At 37.6% G+C, this 26627-nt stretch overlaps 1 protein-coding gene across 1 annotated transcript in view; it reads right to left on the bottom strand.

Annotated features, from left to right (window-relative positions):
- TTC6 (tetratricopeptide repeat domain 6) overlaps positions 1-26627 on the bottom strand; it is a 203223-nt gene that overhangs the window by 91564 nt on the left and 85032 nt on the right. Inside the window, exons 8-12 of the mRNA XM_018065926.1 lie at positions 16156-16260; positions 9192-9284; positions 6566-6640; positions 3007-3380; positions 267-717 (exon numbers count right to left, since the gene is read on the bottom strand). Coding sequence (XP_017921415.1) covers positions 267-717; positions 3007-3380; positions 6566-6640; positions 9192-9284; positions 16156-16260 — 1098 coding nt within the window. The remainder of the gene's footprint in view (positions 1-266; positions 718-3006; positions 3381-6565; positions 6641-9191; positions 9285-16155; positions 16261-26627) is intronic.

Here is a 26627-nt window from a genome sequence, read left to right as displayed (position 1 = left end):
ATTTAAATTGATTTAAGGGAAGAAAGCCTATCAAATAAACTTTCAAACATTGCTGACTTCAACAGCTTTATATGTGTATAGTATAATATGATGCCTCTGAATCTGACAAAATCTAGTGTTTTTAAGGCTAATTATTTGAAAATGTCAAAATTTTCTAATCCTATATACATAATACAAATGTTCATTATTCAAAATTCTAGTAAAAGTTAATATATAATCATAAGGATAAATTGTTAGTATTATTATTTTGATTACATAAAACTTACTTCCTGTAGATCATTCATGGCACTCTGTAACTTTCCCAGTTTCCTATTAAGAGCTCCACGCCTACAGTATAAAAATGCAGGATATTTCTTCTTACTATTTATTTCTTCAGTCAAGATCTCCACTTCGGACTCATAATGTTTAATGACTGCTGGAGGAAGACCACAGGTCAAAGAATCACTCAAGTCCAGCTTTGCTGATTGTTTCACTGTTTCAAATGAGTCTTTGTCAACAGATATTTTAACTCTCGGGGTTGTCTTCTTTTGCTTAAACTGAGACACCATCTCAGGAGCCCATGTTTGAGGATCATTATGTTCTAGAATTCTTTTAATTTGGGCACTTTTGTCAAAATTTAAATCCAAAGGTACACTGGGACACCGAAGTACACGTTCATATTGTGGAATCCTGAGCAAATATTTCTTCTGTCCAGGAAGGACTCCGTGGGACAGTGATCTAGTATGCAAAAGGGTGATTCTTAAATTACAGAAATATAATTTTTATAACCAATAAATCAACTCAGTGACAAGTACTATTTCTCTGTTATCAAAATAAAATTACATGTAAAAGAAAAGTGAAAGTGAAGTTGCTCAGTCGTGTCCGACTCTTTGCGACCCATGGACTATAGCCCACCAAGCTCCTCCGTCCATGGGATTCTCCAGGCAAGAATACTGGAGTGGGTTGCCATTTCCTTCCCTAGGGGGTCTTCCCGACCCAGGGATCGAACCCAGGTCTCCCACATTGCAGGCAGATGCTTTAACCTCTGAGCCACCAGGGTTTTATGCAAACCAAGTCCTGCTGTTCGTTCATTTAGATCGTGTGAAGAATCTATGCTGAGGTTAGGAAAGCAGAAGACTGTTATTAAAGATACAGCCTCTGTAAAGAACTGAATAAGGGATCAGTGCTCCTTCCAGGCTTAATTTATATCCCTACCCCCAACCAGAGGAAATACAATCTCCAGAGAACTGAGGAGTTAAAACTTGATGTGCAAAAGGAAATGTATCCAAATGGTTGGCAAGGACAAGAACTTGAGGAAGCAGGAAGAAGCAAAGATTTTACTCCATAGCAGACCAACAAAAAGACATCCCAGACTTCATCCCAAACTTCTTAGGCTATCAAATTAGCTGACATCTAATACGCTTTCAAATGCTATATCATCTCCGCAAACTCTCCATTTCCCACACAGTTTTCATTCAGTAGCATTCATTGTATGCTGGTGCTGTTATAGCCACGTGAGAGAACAAACACGCTCTATTGGAAGGAAAAAAAATTAAACCCCATCATTTCATAAATATTTACCAAGTATGTACTATGAGAAAGGCCTGTGCTAAGAGAAGGAGAATAAAAGTGAGAAAAGTCAGTATCCTTCTGCTTCCTTACTCAGTGACACTTCTCACCTCTCTCCACACTCCAGTGCAAGCCTCCATCATCTCTTCTGTCTAGAGTACAATAACATCTTAAATCCCTGCTTGTACTCTTGGTCTCATCCATTCTCCACACGGCAGCCAGCATGCTTTTTTTTTTTTTTTAAACAAATGTAAATCAGATCATGTCACTCCCTCCAAGAGCTTTCCCTAGTACCTAGAATACAAATCAAGCTTTTCACCATGGCCTACAAGACAACACGATGAGACCCCAGCAAATATCTCTAGTAACACTACTCTCTCGCCTCTCACTGTTCCAGGCTTAGGGCAAGCCTCAAAGCCATTGCATTTTCCAGTCCTTCTGAGTGGCTGACTCCTTCTCAATTCCTATTTCTGGTCAAAGGTCACCCTGGAAAGACCATCTGTGCCAAACAGATCTCGTTTCCACCTCCACATTTATCTCTATTCTCTACCTTGTCATTTGCCCTGGAATACTAGTCTGTACAGACTATATACATAGGAATACTTGCTTTCTTCTAATCAAGTATGTTCAATTAGGAGCCCTGAAAAGAGAGTTCAAGTGAAGTCATAGTATTTATTCCTCCGGGCCCCTCCTGAAAGGTTGCCTCAAACTGGCCATGATCTTTGACCAAAATTCACTACTTCTTTCAAGGAAATCCTTTCCATAAAATTCCTTTCTTCCAGGTTCTAGTAATCATTCTCTCTTTTCGTCCTCTCATACTGAGGGGTAGAGACTGGCTCTATTATTTCTAGCCCCAGGAAAGCACTCTATCATTTGTGATTTCCCTATGCCCACATCTTTGTAAAATACCCTTTGTTATACCTCTCTAGAATTATTCTAAATTGAGAGTGCTATCTGTTTACTTCTGGGACCCTGACTGATAAATTAATTGGCACCAGAGATGGGACCAGGAAAAGCTATGGTTTAGTCAAAGCTATGGTTTTTCCAGTAGTCACGTATGGATGTGAGAGTTGGACCATAAAGAAGGCTGAGCACTGAAGAATTGATGTTTTTGAACTGTGGCATTGGAGAAGACTCTTTAGAAAAGACCCTGAGGCTGGGAAAGATTGAAGGCAGGAGTAGAAGGGGACAACAGAGGACAAGATGGTTGGATGGCATCACCAACTCAAGGGACATGAGTTTGAGCAAGCTCCGGGAGATGGTGAAGGACAGGGAAGCCTGGTGTGCTGCAGTCCATAGGGTCGCAAGGAGTCAGATATGACTGAGCAACTGAACAACAACAAGAGACGGACCCAGGAAATATACATACAAAAGGATCCTTCAATGAGTGAATTATAAAACTAAGGCCCAAACCATAATATATTTCTTAAGCTATAACAAATGTTGATTAAACAAGACCTTTTAAGAGTTTTTGGAGGCTTGGATAACTCATCATACACAAGTGTAAGTTTACTGAGTCTCAGTCCTTTCCTCCGTCTCATCTTCTTTTTCTTGGGATAAACAATGTAACTAATGCCAGCTTGTCGAGATGCTTCAATAAGAGTGAAAGACAGGTCTCTTGAACCATATCTGCCGTGCATGTAGTCTAAGATAGTATCTATACTTTCTTTCTCAGAGACAGATTCCTTAGCTTCGTTTTTCTCAGTCATCCAACGCTCCAACTCCTTTGCTTTTTGAAGCTTCACCTCTTTTATATTGCTTTGCATGTCATCCTGAAATTCTGATAGAACTATGGTCTCGTCCTTATTCAACTCAACTGCAGATTTTACTCTCTTATTCATAAGAAAACAAAAAATCAAAAAATATAAAATCAATTTAGTTGCTATACATTTAAAATTAATTCATTTATAATTACTGTTAATTTGGTCACTATTGAAAAATTTCAAATCATCTATTCTTGATGTATTTCAAGTGAGCTTATAAGTTAACAGTGGGTTAGTTAAAGCAAAGTACAATAATTTGGTCACATGACATTTCATTAGCTATATAAAAATAACACCATAAAGTAGATATGAATTGTGATTTTATATATTCTTAATTTAAAGAGAATGCTCTTTACATATCCAAATAAAGTATGTGCTCTACTTTTAGTTTAATGCAAATAAATGGTGAGTGAAGTGAAACCTGCTAAGTCATATCCAACTCTTTGCTACCCCATGGACTGTATAGTCTATGGAATTCTCCAGGCCAGAATACTGGAGTGGGTAGCCGTTCCCTTCCCCAGGGGGTCTTTCCAACCCAGGGATTGAACCCAGGTCTCCCACATTGCAGGTGGATTCTTTACCTACTGAGCCACCAGAGAAGCCCAGGAATACTGAAATGGATAGCCTAGCCCTTCTCCAGCAGATCTTCCTGACCCAGGAATCAAACCGGGGTCTCCTGCATTGCAGGCAGAGCAAAAATTACTGAAATGCCTCACCTTATTACATCAATTTGTAAGTCTATTTTCAAAAGCACCTTAATAACACAGAATTCCTATACTTAATATTCAATTATTTTCAATTCAATATTTATAGGTTTACATAATAGAATTTCAACCTAACATTTTATCTAATCATTAGAGAATCAATTTTCAATAATAATATTAATATTACAATACATTAATGAATAATTTATAATAATTATGCATTTGTACTTGAAACTCTAACATTCATTACAAATAAAAGAAGAGATTAGCTTCAATCCTTTGATATAGCATTTCTTACCTATTGAGCTATTGTCAATAAATAATTACATTTAATTTTGCTAGTAAATAATTCATTATAGAAATATTTTTCTTAACAGTGAATATAGACCCAAATTCCAAACCCAAATAACAATTCCATACAAGCTAGTTGTATATTTTAAAATGTACTAAAACGTAATAGAGATATTGACCTTCTCTGTGACTTACTATATATACTTACCCCATGTCAAGAAACTGTATTTAACTCAATATGGACTTAGAACAGAGAACAGAGAAATACCAACTATAGAACACATATATGTGTACATATGTGCATATATATATATATAAGCACATATGTATGTACCAAGAAAAAGTGGAACATGCCTGAAAAAAGTAAAACAAAATTATTCTTCAAATAATTTTTCTGGTCCCTTCTCTCTTCTCCTTCTGGGACCTCTATAATGTGAATGCTATTCTGCCTAATGTTGTAACAGAGGCCCTTTAAGGTAGCCTCACTTTTAAAAATTCTTTTCTCACTTTGCTGCCTAACAGCGATCTCTGTTGCTTTTCCTTCTTGCTTGTCGATTCATGCTTCTCCTTCATCCAGTTTGCTGTTTTAACTCTTCACGTATATTTTTCAGTTCAGTTGTAACTTGTGTTCAGTATTTTCTTATATTTTCTATCTCTTTGCTGTTCCCACTGTGTTCATCCATTCATCTCCCAAATTGGGTGACCATCTTTTGACCATTACGTTGAACTCTTTAGGAACACATTCCTGTCTCTGCACTTGGCCTGATTCTCGGTGTTCTATACAAATTAGGCAAACCAGCACCTCTCCTAGGCTTGAAGGAGTCTTGAGTAGGAAATGATCCACGGGACCCAGAAGCACAGTCTCCCCTGGCACCTGAGCCAGGTTCTCCAAGGGTGCTCCTGTGGGTGTTGTGTTCACCTGCTAGTTATTGCAAAGCTGCAGCTGCTGCACAGAGAGAGCAAGGCTTGGTGCACTTGCTCATCCAGCCCAGTTGTGGCACAGCTGCTGCGGCACAGGTGGGTGGGACTCGGGGCACTTGCCCTGCATGACACAATTGCGTCACAGGGTTTGCAGAGCTTGGTACACTCACCCAACCCAGTTCCAATATAGCTGCTGCACAAGGTATGTGCTGGAGCATGCCCATTGGCACTAACAGGTTACAGGGAGAACACCAAAAATGGCACCCACCAGCTCCCTCATCAGTAAACTAGAATGAGATTTTAAAATGGTGCCCACCAGCACATCTGAAGTCCCAACAGGTTTCTGCCTCTCCAGCAGCTGCTTTAATTTCAGTAAGTAGGTGTCCCTCACTTATGATCTATGCTTTAAAACGGTTAGCCCACCTTGCAGTCCTGGCATACCAGGGAACCAGGTGACGAGGAAGGGAGGGCTTCATGAACTCCCACCATTTCTTCCACCTTCAGTCTCTACGCCTTCTGCAGAGCTTCCAACAGTGCTACACTGGGACAGAGCATCTGGATGTTCACAACCTGGAGCCACTGTGAGGAGGGCCCATGGAAGAATATACCATTTTCAGTGGAAAACAAGTGGAGGTTACTAATTATGATGACTTTGCTCTTTGGGTCTGGATTTGTTGCATCTTTCTCTACAGTAAGACACCAACTGCTTAAGAAGTAATCCATGAGACAGACATGAAGAGGAGCATATTAAGAGGTGCAATCTCTGAAGAAAGGATTAAACTCTCTAACTCAGCATCCTAGATATGTTTGTAAATAAACTTACAGCATAAAACAAACTGTGAGCTCAATGCAAATGGTAGATCAATATATAAGTGACTTGACTTATATACTAAGTAAAGTCAGGGTTTCCCTTGTGGCTCAGCTGGTAAAGAACCATCTGCAATGCGGGAGGCCTGGGTTCGATCCCTGGGTTGGGAAGATCCCCCCCCGGAGAAGGGAAAGGCTACCCACTCCAGCATTCTGGCCTGGAGAACTCCAATGGGGTCGCAAAGAGTCGGACGCGACTGAGCGACTTTCACTTACACTTTTCACTTTCAAGTAAAGTCAAAGTATGACTATGAGACACTTCCAAGAGATGTTGAAAACCTTAAATTGGCACTATGCACAACAATCTTACAGAGGCCACCAAATCCTCAGTTAAATCCAAAAGTTCAATCAACTCTGTATGAATCAAGTGATCATGCTATTTTAGGGAAGCAAACAAAAAGCATAGGTGGTGATTATTACTAGAAATGTGAACATTTCCTTTCAGTAACAAAAACTGAAAAATTATCCTACCTTTAATTGAGTAGACTGTGTGCTGAAATGTTTTTGGATATTTTCAAATGATGCAGCTTTTCTCAGGAAAAAATGCTGTAAAATAGTCAAATGACAAATATACATTGACTCTACATACTATTTGGTAAACTAAAATATCAGATGACAATTGGCTAGTGATAACTGAGTAAATCAGAGCAAATGCAGAAATTCTAATTAAAATACAGGTTCTTACTGATTTTGAAATCACTATGTTCACACATAGGGTCAGAACTTAAAATCCATCAATTTAGTAGCAGTTGAGTAGTTCAGTTGCTCAGCCGTGTCTGACTCTGTGCGACCCCATGGACTGCAGCACGCCAGGCTTCCCTGAACATCACCAACTTCCAGAGTTTACCCAAACTCATGTCCATTGAATCCAACCATCTCATCCTCTGTGATCCTGTTCTCCTCCCACCTTCAATCTTTCCCAGCAACAGGGTCTTTTCAAATGAGTCAGTTCTTCACATCAGGTGGCCAAAGTACTGGCGTTTCAGCTTCAGCATCAGTCCTTCCAATGAATATTCAGGACTGATTTCCTTTCAGATGGACTGGTTGGATCTCCTTTCTTGTCTAAGGGACTCTCAAGAGTCTTCTCCAACACCACAGTTTAAAAACATCAATTCTTCGGCACTCAACTTTCTTTATAGTCCAACTCTCACATCCATACATGACTACTGGAAAAGCCATAGCTCTGACTAGATGGATCTTTGTTGGCAAAGTAATCTCTCTACTTTTTAATACGCTGTCTAGATTGGTCATAACTTTTCCTCCAAGGAGCAAGCATCTTTTAATTTCACAGCTGCTGCTGCTAAGTCACTTCAGTTGTGTCTGACTCTGTGCGACGCCATAGATGGCAGCCCACCAGGCTCCGCTGTCCCTGGGATTCTCCAGGCAAGAACACTGGAGTGGGTTGCCATTTCCTTCTCCAATTTCATGGCTGCATTCACACAAATATTACTCACCATGAGAACTAGTACACTAAAAGAGTTAGGAAGTACTACCACACCAGATAGGGTGGAAAGTACAAAAAACTAACTTGTTTCAGGTATGATGGTGGAAAAAGACATAAAGTAGTAACTATAATTCACAGCAGCTGTAACAATGACTGTAAGGATAGCATGAATCAGGTGTAAAGAGAGCACAGGAGAGGCGGAGGTCAATTCAGAATGAGAAGGAACCTGGATTGACCAGCTAGAGGGCTACCACTAGGGCCAGGCTGTGAAAGGTAGTGACATTTTCACTGTGTGACCGAGAATGGGTTGAGACCATGCCAGGCCAATGGTATAGCCTAAACAAGCACAGAGAAGTGTCAAAGTGCTGGGATGTTAGTCCCCAAGGACTCTGGTGCAAGCAGAGAACACAGTACATGGAGGTTACATGGAAGCAGAGGCACAGTGGGAGGTAAGACAGAAAACATAGCTGAGGCCACGTTATGAGGCTTAGATAAGCACTCTAACTTTGATAGGTGATGTTATTCAGTTTGTTGAGATTGAGTGATGTAACTACACCTGTGTTCTAAGAATATTGCAAGGGGCAACAGGGAGGTTAGATTAGAAACAGCTATTAAAAACAGGAATACCTGGCAGGTTAGGTGCAAGTAATGCTACTACAATAGTCCATGGATTCCAAACTAGAAAGTGTCGTTTGTTGGTTCAATTAATTTTTATGTGATGGTCACTGTTCTAGGTGCTGTCGATAAAAAACAAGAATGATATGACCTCCATATCATTCAGACTGATGAGAAATAAAAAGCTCAAACATACATAAGGACAAATATTTAATAAGAAATAGTTATCTATATTAAAATAGCAAAAGTGATCTACATTAAATAGAAACATTACCTCAAAAAAATATATCACCTGACTGTATGCGGAATACAGAAAGGGGCACAGAATCATATTAAACCTAGTGTAATTGACTAGAATAGGGATCTGATTTGTCCCAGGTTAATAAGACTCTCTACTCCGTGGCACTCAGCCTCCTAAGATATCATCAAGGGGAGTAGAGGGCTGGAGGCCTTAAGGAAAGAAAAATAAAACCATTTCCTCTTTGTCCCTCATAAAGTTCAGGATATTTATTAAGCCAGTGATACAAATTGCATACCTATCTTCCCTCAATCGCTATCTCTTTTCTCTTCAACTGTGTTTATTATCTAATTATTTTACTTAGATACACTTTAGTGACTATAAAATCATGGGCACAAATCCAATCACCACTTAGAGAATTCACTGTTACCCTGTTTCATAGCCATAAACAATCCCCTCCCCTCATTGGGTAAAAAGATTTATAAACATGTTCCTTTGATCATTTAAGACCTGGGCAAGCAGTGACAAATGATGGAAAAAACAGACATTTAGGAATTTCAGTAAAAGTCACAGCAGATATCCTACTACTGATTAGTAAATAACATATTCTGAGTATCATAAAGACAGCATATTTGAAAAAGAGGAAATATGTCCTCCACAGACGTTCTGGTGAATGCACTTAGGCATTCCCCAGAATGAGGAAGCATCAAGAAATTACTTCTAAAATCACTAAAAATAATATCTAAACTGTAGGAAGACAAAGACACCAACCCATAATTTAGACTAAAAATTATACTTACCCTGGAACTTCTCCTATGCTGATTTAAAGTAATGATACTTTCCTTGCTTTCAGATGTAAATTTCTCAATTAAAATTCTGCTTGTTTGTGCACTCTGTGATAAAAGAAAGATAACAGTTGTAAACTATATAGTAGAATACTTTTAATTCGGAGCCTATGATTACTGTTGCTACATACTAAAATGTTATTACCAAAAGAGCAATACATAGGAAAGTATAATTCTAGAAAAAAAAAAACATAGATCAAAGTCCAGCTGGAGCCTTAGTATTTGGCTAAAACCCACAATATGGCTTTGGCACTGGACCTTAGCCAAACTGATACTTCTACAATATTTCTGACATTCTTGGACTCAGGACAATCAATGATGCTGTGACCTCACAGAGTGGTGCTGAATCTCTTCAGCATGTTAACATCAGGATTATGAACAAAACATGCCATTTAGAGTTATTATCAATATGTGACTATTCACTGACAAATACAAGCAAACATTCTAAATATTAACTGGAATGAAAATTTCCTTAAATGCTTTATAGTTTGAATTGTATCCATCAGTTAGATTATATATATATTTATTGCTGCAATGTAAACTGCTACAATAGTTATTATTATTATTAAATGTCCTACTTATCTATCTTGTAACCAGTGATTTGGATATACAGAAACAACTTGAAAACCTAAGTTCCATAGGATTCATGTAGACGTAAATCATGCTGCTGCTTTGTTTGATGAACTTTTTATATCTCAACTAGCATTTTAATATTTAAAATATTTATTCAGTAGAAAATGAACTTTTTAAAGTATCATGTAATTATTACTGAGAATGAAACAGATACAGAGAAGGCAATGGTTAATTTTAGTTACCATCAATATTGAATTTTTGTTCATCCTCTCTGTGGTATTTTTGGAATGTAGTTATAGCACAATGCAATGTAAGAGAATTACTGGACATTGCAGAAAGATACCTGGTCACTTTCATCATTATTCTTCAAATATAAATTATGTGACGCACAAGGATTTTGGAATTATTTGGCCATATACTTACACAAAATATTCAAATATGGAGGAATAGCAGCTATTACATTTTAAAAGAATGCTTTTAACAATAACAAAGACAAAAACCTTAACACTTTTTTTTATATCAAAACAGCAGAACTAACAATCAATGGCTGCTTTGTACAAAGACAATGTGGTTCATATGTTGGAACCTATCAGTATTTGCTCATACCAGCATGCCTTGAGAGGACAATTACAGTAGTGCTTACATATATATGATGTAAAAATTCTGCTCTATTACAGGAATATTGCTAAAATTAGTATGTGTGCAATAAAAGCTGGGATACAGATGGAAATGGAAACAGTTTTGCTACCTTAAAAGTCAATTATGACTTCTACTTCTAGTTATGGCAGGCTAGGTAATTCTAGGAGATCAAATCAGTCGATTCTATAGGAAATCATCCCTGAATATTCATTGGAAGGGCTAATGCTGAAGTTCCAATACTTTGGCTATCTGACACGAAAAGCCAACTCATTGGAAAGACTCTGATGCCGGGAAAGATTGAGGGCAGGAGGAGACGGGGGCAACAGAGGATGGTTGGATAGCATCACTCACTCAATGGACATGAGTTTTAGCAAACTCTGGGAGATAGTGAAGGACAGGGAAGCCTGACACTACAGTCCATGGAGTCACAAAGAGTTGAACACAACTTAGCGATTGAACAATGAACAACAACAAGCAATTCTTCTGAAAACAACTAGAAAGCATGTATTATGACAAAGATAATCTTCAAAGCATCAGAGCTAATAATATGATGAAGAGATACTGGGCAAAAAATATAGGAAAAATCCAAAAACCTGAAAAGGTAAACCCAGTATTCAAAGATGCTTTTGTTCACAAAATGTTTGCCAAAACAGTTGCAAATCTGAGCTGTATATGTGCAACTTTAAGGGGCAAGGGTGACAGGCAGGCAAGCCCAGAGTCTCCCTGAAGTATGGAAACTGATTTTATATATATACAATATACAGGTATCCAGGGCTTTGGGCTCCAAAATCACTGCAGATGGTGATTGCAGCCATTAAATTAAAAGATGCTTACTCTTTGGAAGGAAAGTTATGACCAACCTAGATAGCATATTGAAAAGCAGAGATATTACTTTGCCAACAAAGGTCCGTCTAGTCAAGGCTATGGTTTTTCCAGAGGTCATGTATGGATGTGAGAGTTGGACTGTGAAGAAAGCTGAGTGCTGAAGAATTGATGCTTTTGAACTGTGGTGTTGGAGAAGACTCTTGAGAGTCCCTTGGACTGCAAGGAGATCCAACCAGTCTATCCTAAAGGAGATCAGTTCTGGGTGTTCATTGGAAGGACTGGTGCTAAAGCTGAAACTCCAGTACTTTGGCCACCTCATGCGAAGAGTCGACTCATTGGAAAAGACTCTGATGCTGGGAGGGACTAGGAGCAGGAGGAGAAAGGGATGACAGAGGATGAGATGGCTGGATGGCATCACCGACTCAATGGACATGAGTTTGAGTGAACTCCGGGAGTTGGTGATGGACAAGGAGGCCTGGCATGCTGCGATTCATGGGGTCACAAAGAGTCGGACATGACTGAGCGACTGAACTGAACTGAACTGAAGGCTACAAGGATATTACAGGGTTATACCCTAAGATTAGGAATGAATGGATATAAATCAACATTTGTGTAGACTTGCAGCCTAGGCTCTGTACACAGTTGTTCAAAGAAACTCAAGCCTCAACCTCAATTTTAGGTTGAACAGTACAGATATCAGGTTCTGACAAAAAATTTTCTCTAGAGGAAGAACCGCCATTCTAGGTCTCAAATATTTACTAAAAATAATGTTCTAAATACATTGATTAACATTTAAAGACAAGTATACAAAAATACAAAACACCAGAATGTAAAAGAGAAAACAGATAAATTCTAAAAAGAATATAAAACCAAATTTAAACATGCAGAGAACAAGTTAAACGGTATTATTAGACACAACTGAAGAATTTATGAACCTGAACTATATGACAGATCAGAAGAAACTGTATAGGATCCAGTATCAAGGGGGGGAAAAAGTAGTTAATACATGTTATTAAAGGCCCAGAAAATAAAGGACAGAATAGACAGGCAAAATGTGAAGAAACGGTAACTAAAAAATTTCCATAGCTGATGAAAGATATCAAACCACAGATTCAAAGATCCCAATCATTCCAAAATATAATAAATAAGAAGAAATCTGCAACTAGACATACCATACTGAAACTGCATGGAAGAAAAAAGAACAGCTTAAAAGTAAAAGGGAGGAGGCAGAGAATTTATTATCAAAGGGTTCTTTGATTTTTTATCAAAGAACCTTCAAAGGGTTCATATTTAAGAATCAATTCTCAATAGCAATAATGGATACCAGAAAACTTTAAGACATCCTTAGTGTGCTAAAAATAAGTATCTGCAATAATATTATCACAAAGTAAAATATCCCTCAAGCATGAAGTAATATAAAGGCATTTAAAACAAAGAAAAAACAGAATTTTTACTAACTGTAGACCTCCTACTTCCCTTAAAGCAAATTCTAAAAGATATATTCTAGCAGAAGGCAAAATGATTCCAGACAGAAAGGTCTGAGATGTTTGAAAAGTAGAAAGGAAAAAAGAGAGAGATAAATTCATGGGTAAAAATCTAAGGAATATTGCATAAAATGATAAGAACAACGTCTTATGAATTTTAAAAGATAAGGACCTAAAAATGTATCAAAGTAAGAGCACATTAAATCAAGAAAGGGTAAATGGAATAACGAGTTTTCAAATAATTGCAGTTTCCTGGAAGAGTATAAAGGTATTGATTAATATTAGATATTGATAAGTTAAACATGTATGTTCTAGGGAGACCACCATAGGAATAAGAAACAATATATATAACTTCCAAAACAGGGATGATAAAATACAATTTATCCAAATAGTTAAAATAAAAATAAAATCAGAATATGTTATACTCAGACCACTGAAATTTTTTAAAAGGAATAACAAAAAAGGACAAATTTAAGAAAAGAAATAAAAAAGAGAGTATAAAACAAACAAAAGGCAATATCTAGCTTATGAATTTGCAAGCAAAGAAGGGGACTGAAACATTTTGGCAAATTTGCTATGTAACCAGTACTAAATTTGTCATTGTACAATTAAGTTTCACTTTGATCTCTGGGATACTGCTAACTGTTAAGACTTTGTAAATTCTTCATTTTATAATGGAAGTAACCTGTTTTTTAGAACGATTGCGTACATTGCTTAGTTTGTCCAAATTTTTTTTTAAAAAAAGGCAGCATCTATAAAAAACAAAAATCAAATGCCAGGATAAAACAAAAAACACCAATAACCATAACATATGTAAATAGGTAAAATTTGTTTTTAAAAAATGAGGCACACAGATCTTTGTGTCTAAATGAATTTCCCATTCAAAGGAACCAACAGTCTTTGAACAAAGGTCTGATTCCAGTTCTAGTGAATGGAAGGTGTCCTGGGCCCTCTTTCCGTACCAGAAAGTCCTGTTGGATCTTTGTCCTTCTGGTCACTGGATTTGAACAATCACCAAGAGCAATTTATTTTTGAACTAGCTTTGTAATGTGTTACTCCATTTTCAACAGTTCTAACCATACTTCTTAAAATTGCTGAAATTTTTACTTCTGTTTGGACAATTCTGCCTACTCTCAGTTCCCTATATTCATACTTTTATACACACAAAGACAGAAAAACATGTGTCCATGCTTTATAAACACACAGTTTAGATAACACTATACTAATATCACAGATTCTCTATTGTGTCAGTTCAGTTAAAAGCAGATGCTACCAATGGAGGATAAAGAGAGAAGGAGCAGTAGGCAGGGATTGCCTTCAGACCATGATTCAACAACTGTGGAAGGGGAAGAGAGATTTTTATTCTTAAATTGAAGTGTAGATTTACAATGTTGTGTTAGTTTCAAATGTATAGCACAGTGATTCAGATATTGTTGCTTAGTCGCTGTCATGTCTGACCCCATGGACTGTAGCCCACCAGGCTCCTCAGTTCATGGGATTTTCCAGGCAAGGATACTGGAGTGGGTTGCCATTTCTTTCTCCAGGGGATCTTCCCCAGTCAGGGATCGAACACATGTCTCCTGCACTGTCAGGCAGATTCTTTCTTTACCTTTGAGCCACCAGAGAAGCCCATAATCATACATCAAAAACCTTGCTAAAAAAAAATTAAATGGATGGTTTTACACTAGTGTGAGTAGAGCAATTCGATGAGTAGAAAATAAAGCATCTGTACTTGAAAATAAATGAAAAAAGATCCCTGAAAGAAATACTAAATTAACTTCTAGAAAATTTATTCTAGGGGAAAAAGAAAATTCCCCAAATATCATTAGAAATGATAAAGAAAATAATCCAACTTTAGAAATGGAGATTAAAACTAAAGAGAGACTGTATACAAACTCTGCAATAAACTTAAAATTTCAACTGAATAGATGGCTTTTTGTAAGCATATATGTTACCAATTGACTTGAGAAAAATATTAAGCATGAGTAACCCAAGAATTAGAAAACAAAAGGTTCTAATTGCCAAAAGTTATCTTCCCAAATAGCTCAAATGTTCCTAGACAGTGGATTCTTCCACACCTTCAAGATTATTCCTATGTTCTTTCAATTCCAGAATATTAAAAAAATGAAATGCTAACCAATTAACTTTTTAAAGCAAGAATAACCTTTGTTGGTAAGACTCCAACAAAAAACTACACTACATATAAATTTCACTTAGTATATATTTTAAACAAACAATAAAATATTGCCTAACAGAATTCAATATAATATTTAAAAATAATACATCATAATCAAGTAATCAAGGAATGTAAAGATGTTTCAACACCAACACTGATGCTGATGACCCCATTTCAAGCAAAGGCATATATGGACAGAATTTCTTCATGTCTGACTTATGCTATTACCCCGGTTGTTCTTTCCCTATGATTAAGTTTTTTGTCTTATTCTTTTCTCATATATGCGTTATCAGTAATCTATCTAGGATCCTATGCAAATAAAATAATTCTAAATACCATTAAAACTTTATGCACAATGATGTTCATCACAGAATTATTTTAAGAGGAAAATATAAGTAGGAAGAAGAAAAGGGGGAAAGGAGAAAAAAAGGAAGAGGAGGAGGAAGAAAAAGAACTTTTAACAAAGAAAGAAAGTGGACCAAAAAGTGGACAGTAATTGTCTTGAGGGAGAAAAATAATAGACTATTTTGGTTTTCCTCTCTTGATTTTTCTACTTTGAGACTCCATGGACTGTAGCCCACCAGGCTCCTCTGTCCATGGAATTCTCCAGGCAGGAATACTGGAGTGGGTTGCCATTTGCTTCTCCAGGGGATCTTCCCAACCCAGGGGCTGAACCCGGGTATCCTGCATTGCAGGCAGATTCTTTACCATCTGAGCTCGCAGGGAAGCCCTTTAAAATAAACAGTGTGACATAAAATGTGAAACACCTTAAGGGAAGAAGAAAATGGATTAATAATTGTATTAGGTAGTTTTAAACTTTTTTAAACAATAACTAAAAATTCACTTTTAAAAGCAAATGAGCATATCATAAAGATCTTCTAAACAGCCCAAGATGCTTTATACCTCGTCAGTCAAATAATTCTTTCGGAATGAAAAGACTAGCTAAAGTAATATGGATAAGTCCAACCGTTTTCTTAGAAATATACCTATAAGTGTACACATAGTTATAAGCTTATAAGTATATGTATATACATGCACACACATATAATATATATAATAATTATTTATTATATGCATACTTTCTATAGTGCCATCCAATCATTCAGTTATTGAAGTCTTTACTGACAATTTGCATAATAACTTCCAGTAAAATTTAATATCATAATTAATTATACAGTTTAATTAGTAAACAACAATACAGAAAACTCATTCTGCATTTTACCTCATATTTTGGATAGACGGTTTCCTTCATGACAGATACTGGAACAGAGAATTTGGGTGAAGTTAGATTCCAAAACAACTTTGTAACTCCTGGATAAGCAGACACCTTTGAAAATAACATAAAAGGCTATTAGAAACTAATAAATAGCCCCTAGGATAAACACTCAAGCTTCTATCAAAATTAGTTCTAGTTCCTGAGAAAATGAGGTGATTGGTTCCACAGCCTCCGAAAATCTGGGAAAGACAATTGATCATACTTATAAGATTAGCAAAAATAAAAAGTCAGCAGTTTCAAGTGATGCCGAGGATGTGGGAAGAGGAAAACTGGTCATTTCTAGTAAAACAGAAAATGTACATGCCACATGACCCAACAAGTTCACGTCTAGCTATATGGGCTTCCCTAGTGGCTCAGAGGTTAAAGCGTCTGCCTGCAATGTGGGAGACCTGGGTTTGATCCCTGGATCGGGAAGTCTAGCTATATAGTTTAAGGAAATTCTTTCACATATGTATCAGGAGATATGTACAAGGATGTTGATACAGCATATGAAATAGCAAAATCATAGCCCAATCTAAATGTCAATTAATAAGTAGATGAATAAAATATAGTACATTCATTTAACTAAACACTGTAAAGACATTCCAGCGCAAACATTATCAACCATAGATGGATCTTAGTAGCATACTGTTTAACAGTAAAATAAGCATGATTTAGAAAGATACCTACAAAGTCACGTCACTTATATAAATGTTCTTAGAACACACAGAACTACAGGATTTATTGTTTAGGGTCACAAGTACACCTAATAAAGTGAAAAATCATGGAGTGGGGAAAAAAAAAACACAGTTGTAACAGTAACCATCCTTGGGTAAAAAGGAAGAGAAATGGAATTAAGAAATACAAGAGGACTTAATCTGTTCTTTAAATGTCTTTTTAAAAAAACTGAAACAAGTATGACAAAATGTTAATTACAAATACACATGTAGTCATGTGTTCATTAGTTTGGTTTCTGTATTTAACTTTTTCCAAATAAAAGCTGAAATTTTTAAAAAATTATTTGGGAGGTCAAGAGGAATCCCACAATGAAATGTGGAATATAACAAAACAATCTATTATAAACATATGAAACAATCTCAATAAAAGGGGAAAGAAAAAAATTGCTGACCTTAGTAACTTTGGAAATGAGTAAAGTATATGACACTAAAGGCAAAAGAAACTGTACATAGTACTACACTTTAGTTGATAAGGTTATTTTCCACAAGAATATGGGTAAATGATTCTGATATTTCTATACTGGAACTGAATAACTAGGTAAACAGATGGAGTGTGGGGGCAACCAGGTTTGTCACTAACTATTGGGAGTTTAAAGATTAAGCAGGGGAGGAGGTTAGAATGATCCATGTGGTTGTGAATTAGAGGTGGAGACATAAGTATGAACTCATGAATAGCTTATATTAGACAAAGATGGTTACATATAGAAATATCACATTATATGCATTCATTAAATTTATTATGTATATTAAAATATATGTATTTATAGGAAGGAGTTAGAATACAGACATGTATTTGTGTGAGCTGAGAAGGCCTAGAAGCAACAGAGACTTGGTGGCAATAAACACATCCAAAGGCCAGATCTTAGTTTCTAATTACCTTCTCCAATTAAGGGAACTGAGACTTCCTGTAGAAATGGCTGATTTTGTGGCCTAGCACAGGAAATAAGCAAGATGAGCCTGGAACATCAGTACTGCCAGTAATTAAATGTTAAATAAAATTCCACAGTGATAGGGTCTGTCAAAGGGACATAGGAGACAACTGAAGGAGCTCTCAATGACCAAAGCTCAGTCTTAGCAAAATAATAATAAATAGTATTAGAGTATAACTCGGGCTTCCCAGGTGGCTCAGCAGTAAAGAATTTGCCTGCAATAGAGGAGACACTGGTTCAGTCCTTAAGTGGAGAAGATCCCCTGCAGAATGGCATGGTAACCCAACTCCACCATTCTTTCCTGGTGAATCCCGTGAACAGAGGAGTCTGGTGGGCTACAATCCATAGGGTTGCAAAGGGTCAGACATGACCGAAGTGACTGACCACAACTCAAAGTGTAAACATCTATGAGTCTTACTGATATAAGCAAGTGATTGAATAAATAAAGGGAAGAAGAGACATCCTGTCTGGGTGAATTCAAATTAGTTTTTATAGATAATCTGCCCTCAAGGAGATGAAGCATGGCTCTTTGTTTCTTAAGTGTGGGCTATATATAGCAACTTCTTTCCAGACTACAGTGTGGAAAGGGAGCAAAAAAGAAAAACTTCACAGTGAAATCTGGCAGACACTGCCTCAGCCGGACAATTAAGGTCAACATCAACAATGGTAAGTCACATTGGTAACATGTACCCTGGATATGATATGATGAAAATGGCACCTTACCTCAGTGGTCTTCCTCCCCAAATCACATCACACACAACCAAATCAAAAAGAACATCATGTGAGACTTTGCTAGTGGTCCAGTGAAGAATCACCTTACAATGCAGGGGATGCTGGCTGAGGAACTATGATCCTACATGCCACAGAGCAACTAAGTCTGTACAATATCACTAAGCCCAGAGGCAGCCAAATAAAAAATAGATATTTGGGGAATAGTCTACAAAATACCTGATAGTACTCCCCCAAACTGTCAAGGTCATCAAAACAAGGAAGTCCCAGAAACTATCACCGCTGAGAGAAGCCTAAGGAGAGATGGCAACTACATGTAATGTGGTATCCACTTCTATCCTGGAACAGAAAAAGGACATTACCTTGATGCTGGGAGGGATGGGGGGCAGGAGGAGAAGGGGATGACAGAGGATGAGATGGCTGGATGGTATCACTGACTCAATGGACGCAAGTCTGAGTGAGCTCGGGAGTTGGTGATGGACAGGGAGGCCTGCGATTCATGGGGTTGCAAAAGGTCGGACATAACTGAGCGACTGAACTGAACTGACTGAAGGAAATCCAAATGAAGCATGGATCTTAATTAATCATAAAGTATAAATATTGGTTCATTGGTTTGAACAAATGTATCATACAGCTGTCAGATGTACTGGTAGTTTTCTAGGGCTACTGTAGCAAATTACCATTGGATGGCTTAAAACAACAGAAATTAATTATCTGAGTTCTGGAAACAAGAAGCCCAAAATCAAAATGTTGGGAGGGCTATGCTGCCTCTGAATGCTATAGAGAATTCTGCCTTGCCCCTTCCTAGCTTCTAGTGGTTGCCAGCCACCCCTGGCATTCCTTGGCTTGCAGCGGCATTGCTCCAATTTGCTTCTATCAGCTCATGGCATTCTTCCCTGTGTGTCTATATGTTCACAGGGTTTTCACCTCTTATAAGGACAGTCATACTGAATTTAGATACGTAGAGCTTACCCCAAATCCAAGATGATATCATTCCAAGATTCTTAATTACATCTGCAAAGACTCTATTTCCAAATAAGGTCACATTCACAGATATCGTGGGTTAGGATCTGGATATATCTTTTGGGTGTGGAGAGGGAAATGGCAACCCACTCCAGCATTCTTGCCTGGAGAATTCCATGGACAGAGAAGCCTGGTGGGCTATGGTCTATGGTGTCACAGAGTGTCAGACACAACTGAGCAACTGAGCACGTATCTTTTGGGGACCACTATTTACCCATCATTATTGTATTAATATAATAATAGGGGGAACAGAGTGGGAAATCTCCATACTGTCTTTGTAATTTTTCTGGAAGTCTAAAACTATTCTAAAAAATAGAGTCTACTATCAATAAAATAATAATAATAAACAATAAAAGAAAAAATTTTTAATAGTTGGAAGTGAAAAAATTAATCAGGCATTCATGACAAATTTGAAGAATTGTGAGTTTTTTAAATTATAGCTGTTTGAGTCCATGATATTCCTGGTAATTATGTTTGCCTTAACTTTTACTAACTCTGAGTAATACTTAATTGGACCAAACATTTTCCCCAATGAGATTTGTGGCTTCCCTGGTAGCTCAGGTGATAAAGAATTTGCCTGCAATATAGGAGACCACAGTTCAATCCCTGGGTCAGGAAAATCCCCTGGAGAAGGGAATGGTTACCCATTCCAGTATTCTTGCCTGGAGAATTCCACGGACAGAGGAGACTGGCAAGCTAGTCCGTGGAGTCACAAAGACTCCGTGGTGGAGTCTGTGGAGTCACAAAGAATTGGACACAACTGAGCGACTAAACACACACACACCCATGAAATCTTAACAGAATTCCCCAGTGGCTAAGCAGAAGACTCTGCCTGCAATGCAGAAGACCCAGATTCGATCCCTGGGTCAGGAAGATCCCCTGGAGGAGGACGTGGCAACCCACTCTAGTACTCTTGCCTGGAGAACCCCATGGACAGAGAAGCTTGCTAGGCTGAAGTCCACAGGGTTGCACAGAGTCAGACACGTCTGAAGCGACTAAGCAGCAGCAGCGTGAAAACTTCACAGCCACCATCTCCTGGAGCATGGCTGTTTTACAGACTTTTAGAGTAATATCCAAAGACCCAAACACAGTAAATAAAGATTCACAATTATAAGCTGACACTGAGTCTTCACCACTTTTATTTCTCAACTAGATCACATTTCTTCTCTACCAACAGAGTATTTATTTAGAGAAAGGTAGATTTTTTTTTTCAGATGCTATGTTCATTTGTCTACCATAGAAATTCAAAATTGTTTCCATCTCACTCATCCTCTGTTTTGGTGGACACATTGCATCCCTTTATGCTGTATAGACCTAGAGCCAGGAATTCCTTGGTAAAAGATGAAAAAATTCTTCCAAAATCAGTTGAAAATTCTTCTTCCAAAGATCACCTAGAAATTAAGATTTCAGATATTCAAATGATATATCACATACAATGTGGTAAACCTTTCCTTGTAGTAGATAGACTTTCAGCAGCTTGAGCATCTAGAATAAAAGTATTCCCCTAGAAGAAAGTAATATACAAGCCTCTAAATTGGAAGGAAGAAAAATCTATCACTAAACAGCACTATTTTGTTCTCAAGGAAAAGCACCCATGCACTCTCAGGAGAGATTTGTCAAATTAAACTAGCAAAGAAACACTCATCATGGTATACAGGTTTCCCCAACAATCTAAGAACTTTCTAAGAGAAAATCAGGAAAACAGAAGCAGCTAGATTGGTGGCTGTTAGAACTTGATTGCACAGCAAATTGAATTACTAACTATAATTTAGTAATTATAGAGCTGGGCTTCCCTGGTAGCTCAGACGGTAAATAATCTGCCTACAGTTTAGGAGGCCCAGGTTCAGTCCCTGGGTTGGGAAGATCTCCTGGAGACAGGAATGGCAACCCACTTCAATATGCTAGCCTGGAGAAGTCCATGGACAGAGGAGCCCAGTGGGCTGCAGTCCATGGGGTCGCAAAGAGTCAGACACGACTTAGTGACTAACATACATACACACACACAACTATAAAGCAAGCTAGGTTAATTAGTTTAACAACACCTGCACAGCCCCTAAGGTTACTATATATATTACAACCCAATGTAATAACCACATTCATACTAAAGACCCAATGGTTTCATATTTCAAATGCAACAAACATTTTTAGCTGTACAAATGATCACTTAATACACATTCTAACTAAGTTTAATTTTTTAGCACTGGTCCAACAACCATAATTTTTATTAAATTTTTAAGCTAATTATAAATTCACATGCAGTTTTAAGAAATAATACAGAGACTATCTTTTACCCAGTTTACCTCAAACATAATATCTTGCAAAACTGTGGTACAGAATCACAAACAAAATATTGACATTGATATAGTTAAGATATAGAACATTTTCATCACCATAAGTGATCCCATGTTGTCTTTTATAAACACACTCCACTCATTCCCACCCCCTCATCCTGAAACCCTGGAAAACCCGAATCTGTTCTGCATTTCTGTAATTTTGTCATTTCCTGAACATTATATAAGAATATCATCCAGTGTGTAATGTTTTAGAATTGTTTTTTTCCAGCATAATTCTCTGAAGATTTATCCTTATAGTTTATGTATTTATTCTGCAACATGCTTAATAGTATTATAGTTGCATATTCATTTTGATTTTTTAACTGTCAAACTATTCCAGGGGTCTGAGAAGGGAGTTTTGTAGGCCTTTACTTTCCTTAACGTTATAGAGCTATTCAAATTATCTATTAATATTTCATACTGAGTGAATTGTGGTAGTTTGTGTTTTTTGAGGCACTGCTCTATTTTGTCTAAGTTGTCAAAATTATGTGTGTAGAGTTGTTTATACTGTTCATGGGGTTCTTGAGGCAAGAATACTGGAATTGCTTATATAAATTGCTTATATTAACAACTGGAGTTGCTTATTATACTGCCTTACTAGTCTTTTGATGTCTGTAGGGTCTGCAATGATATCTGTTTCATTTCTAATATTAGTAATTTGTGTCTTTTCTGTTTCGTGTCAGCTTTGTAGAGATCCATTTTTTCTAAGAACTATTCTGTCTCAGTGATTTTTCTCTATTGTTTTCATGTTTCCAACTTCAGTGGTTTCTGCTCTTCCTTATTTTTTTCCACTGCTTGCTTTTGGTATATTTGCCTCTTCTTTTTCTAGGTTCTTGCAGGGGGAGCTTAAACTATTGATTTGAGACTTCTCTTTTTTAATTGTAAGCATTTTGTGTTATAATTTTCCATATTGGCATTATCTCTGTTCCACAAATTATGATATGTTACTTTTTCATTTTAATTCAGTTTAATTGGTTTTCAAAGTACTTTTTAAATCCCTTGAGACGCCCTCTTTAACCCATGAATTAATTATGCCTGTACTTTGGCCACCTCACGCGAAGAGTTGACTCATTGGAAAGGACTCTGATGCTGGGAGGGATTGGGGGCAGTAGGAGAAAGGGACAACCGAGGATGAGATGGCTGGATGGCATCACAGACTCGATGGACATGAGTCTGAGTGAATTCCGGGAGATGGTGATGAACAGGGAGGCCCGGCGTGCTGCGATTCATGGGGTCGCAAAGAGTCGGACACGACTGAGCGACTGAACTGAACTGAACTGAATTATACCTGTATTGTTTAGACTCCAACAGCTTGGAGATTTTTCTGTTATCTATGTTATTGATATCTAGTTTGATTTCATTATGGATTTATCTTGGTATATCTTCTGCAGGAACTCAAAAAGAATAAGTATTCTGCTCTGATTTGGTGTAGTGGTCTGTACATTTCAATTAGATCCTGTTAGTTGATAGAGTCATTGATTTTCCTGTATCCCTGCTGATCTTCTAGTGTTCCACCAACTATTTAGAGAGGAGCATTGAAGTCTCCAATTGTAACTGTGAAATTGCCTATTTCTCCTTTCAGTTCACCAGCTTTTGCTTCACATGTTTTATAATTCTGCTATTTTGTGCACACGCTTTTTAAGACTACTAAGTCTTCCTGGCGGGTGACATTTTTGTCATTACGTAATCCCCTTCTCTGTCTCTAGCAACTGTCTTTGCTGAGAGGTCTACTTTATCTGATATTAACTTAGTCACTCCTACTTCTCTTTGATTAATGTTGGTATGACTTATCTGTTTTATTCTTTTACTTGCAGCCTCTCTAAATCATTATATATGAAGTCAGTTACTTGCAGATAGTAAATAGTTGGATCATTTCTTTTTTGGGGCGGGGTCATTTCTTTTAATCCACTCTGCATTCCCTGTCACTTAATTGGTGTATTTAGACCAATAATGTATTTAAGTTAGGGATTTCATCTGTCATTTCATTTTTTGTTTTCTGCTTGTTCTCTCTGGTTTCTCTGGTTTCTCTGTTTTCTTTCCCCTGCTTTCCTTTTACATGGACATATTTTAGAATTCCACTTTTATTTATCTGTGGTGTTTATGAATATGCCTCTTAAAGATTTTTAGACTTGCTCTAGGTGTTACGTTATATAAACATAACTTATCAAAGACTTATCATAGACTTATCAAAGTCTACTGATGTCTACACTCTACCAGTTCAAGGCTGTGTAAACCTACCTTCTTTTATGTCTCCTTTCTCTATTTATAACACAGTTGTCTTAAACATTTCCTCTGTATACATTTAATGGTATGGTAATTTTTGCTTCAACCGACAGACATAATTTAGAAAACTCAAAATGAGGAGGAAAATTCTTTATTGCATTTACTCACATTTTTGCTTTATTTGTTTTTGTTCCTTCTAGATAGTCCAAGATTTCATCTTTCATCATTTAAGAACATGCTCCAGACTTTCTTTCAGGGTAAGTCTGTTGGGTGACAAATTCTCTTACTTTCCTGTCATCTGGAAATGTCTGGATTCCCCTTCACTCCTGAAGGGTATCTTCTCTGGATATATAGGACTCAGGGCACACCATTCTTTCCTTTCAGCATTTGAAAAATGTTCTGCCATTTATTTCTGGCCTCTATGGTTTCTGATGAGAAATCCATTATCACTCAACTGTTTTTCTCCTGTAGGTAACATATGGTTTCTCTCTTGCTGCTTTCAAGATTCTTTCCTTTGTCATTAGTTTTCAAAAGTTTGACTATTAAGTGACTTGGTGGACTTTTCCTGCTTGGAGTTTGCTCACCTTCCTGAATATGCAGGTTTAAGTCTCACTAAAATGGGGGAGTTTCCAGTCATTATTTCTTCCTAAACATTTTCAGTCACCCCTCTTCTTTTTCTTCTCCTTCCAGGACTGTGATAACACAAATGTTAGATCTTTTACTTTAGTCCCACAATTAACAGACTCCTGAAGATCTGTTAATTTTTTTTTTCTTTAGTCTATTTCTCTTGGTTGCTCAGACTGGATAAATTCTACTATTTTATCTTCAACTTCACCTCCTATCTCCTCCATTCTACTTTTGAGCCCATCTGCCAAGCATTTTACTTTGATTATTATATTTTTTTCAATTCTAAAATGTCTTTGGTTTCTTTACTAAGTATCTTCAATGATTTTTACTAAGATCTTCTATTTCCTTTCTAAATCTTCCTATTTTTAAAAAAAATTTTTCCAAGTGTGTTCATAATTATCACTGAAGCATATTTAGGATGATGGCTTTAAAATCACTGTCAGACAATTCTAACATTTCTGTCATCTAAATGATAGCATCTATTGATTACCTTCTTATATTCAGTTTGAGACTTTCCTAGTTCTTGGGATGGATTAGTAATTTTTGATTGAAATTCGGATACTTTGCTATGAGATTCTGGATCTTATTTAAACCTTCTGTTCCAGCTGACAGTCTGCTGGGCCTCCTCTGATACCACCACAGTGGGGAGGGAGAGAAGTGGCTCATTACTACTAGGTGGGGATGCAAGTCCAGGATCCCTGTGTGGCACCAACTGACACCATAGAAGGGAAACCTCATGACCACTCTACCAAAACGAAAGTCCCAGCCCCACACGGCCTTCTTCAACACCACCCTGTCGGAGGTGTGACAGTGCCTTCTCGTACTCTGTGGCACAGTGGCAAAGAATCTGTCTGCCAGTGCAGGAGATGCAAGAGATGCTGGTTCAGTCTCTGGGTCGGGAAGATCTCCTAGAGAAGGGAATGGCAACCCACTCCAGTATTCTTGCCTGGAGAATCCCAAGGACAGAGGAGACTGGCAGGCTACAGTCCCTGGGGTCCCAAAGAGTCAGACACAACTAACTGAGCACACACATTACATACTTTGGCAAGAGCAAGTCTAGTTTTCCTACAAGGCCTTTGCTGGTAGAAGTGAGGGAAGGACCAGGGCCACCATTTTTTCTGTAATGTTTGGCTAGGGTTAGTTCAGTTCAGTCACTCAGTCGTGTCTGACTCTTTGCAACCCCATGAATCGCAGCACGCCAGGCCTCCCTGTCCATCACCAACTCCCGGAATTCACTCAGACTCATGTCTATTGAATCAGTGATGCCATCCAGCCATCTCATCCTCTGTCATCCCCTTCTCCTCCTGCCCCCAATCCCGCCCAGCATCAGAGTCTTTTCCAATGAGTCAACTCTTCGCATCAGGTGGCCAAAGTACCAGAGTTTCAGCTTTACCATCATTCCTTCCAAAGAAATCCCAGGGCTGATCTCCTTCAGAATGGACTGGTTGGATCTCCCTGCAGTCCAAGGGACTCTCAAGAGTCTTCTCCAACACCACAGTTCAAAAGCATCAATTCTTCGGCGCTCAGCTTTCTTCACAGTCCAACTCTCACATCCATACATGACCACAAGAAAAACCATAGCCTTGACTAGATGGACCTTAGTCGGCAAAGTAATGTCTCTGCTTTTGAATACACTATCTAGGTTGGTCATAACTTTTCTTCCAAGGAGTAAGCGTCTTTTAATTTCATGGCTGCAATCACCATCTGTAGGGATTTTGGAGCCCAAAAAAATAAAGTCTGACATTGTTTCCACTGTTTCCCCATCTATTTCCCATGAAGTGATGGAACCGGATGCCATGGGTAGCTGTTGTTTAAAAATTTTGGCTAGGGTAGCTGTT

The sequence above is a fragment of the Capra hircus genome, chromosome 21 (assembly GCF_001704415.2).
Source record: "Capra hircus breed San Clemente chromosome 21, ASM170441v1, whole genome shotgun sequence".
Lineage (NCBI taxonomy): Eukaryota > Metazoa > Chordata > Mammalia > Artiodactyla > Bovidae > Capra > Capra hircus.
The sequence above is the reverse complement of the archived record's forward strand: the minus strand, read 5'-3'. Positions and strand labels throughout refer to the sequence as shown.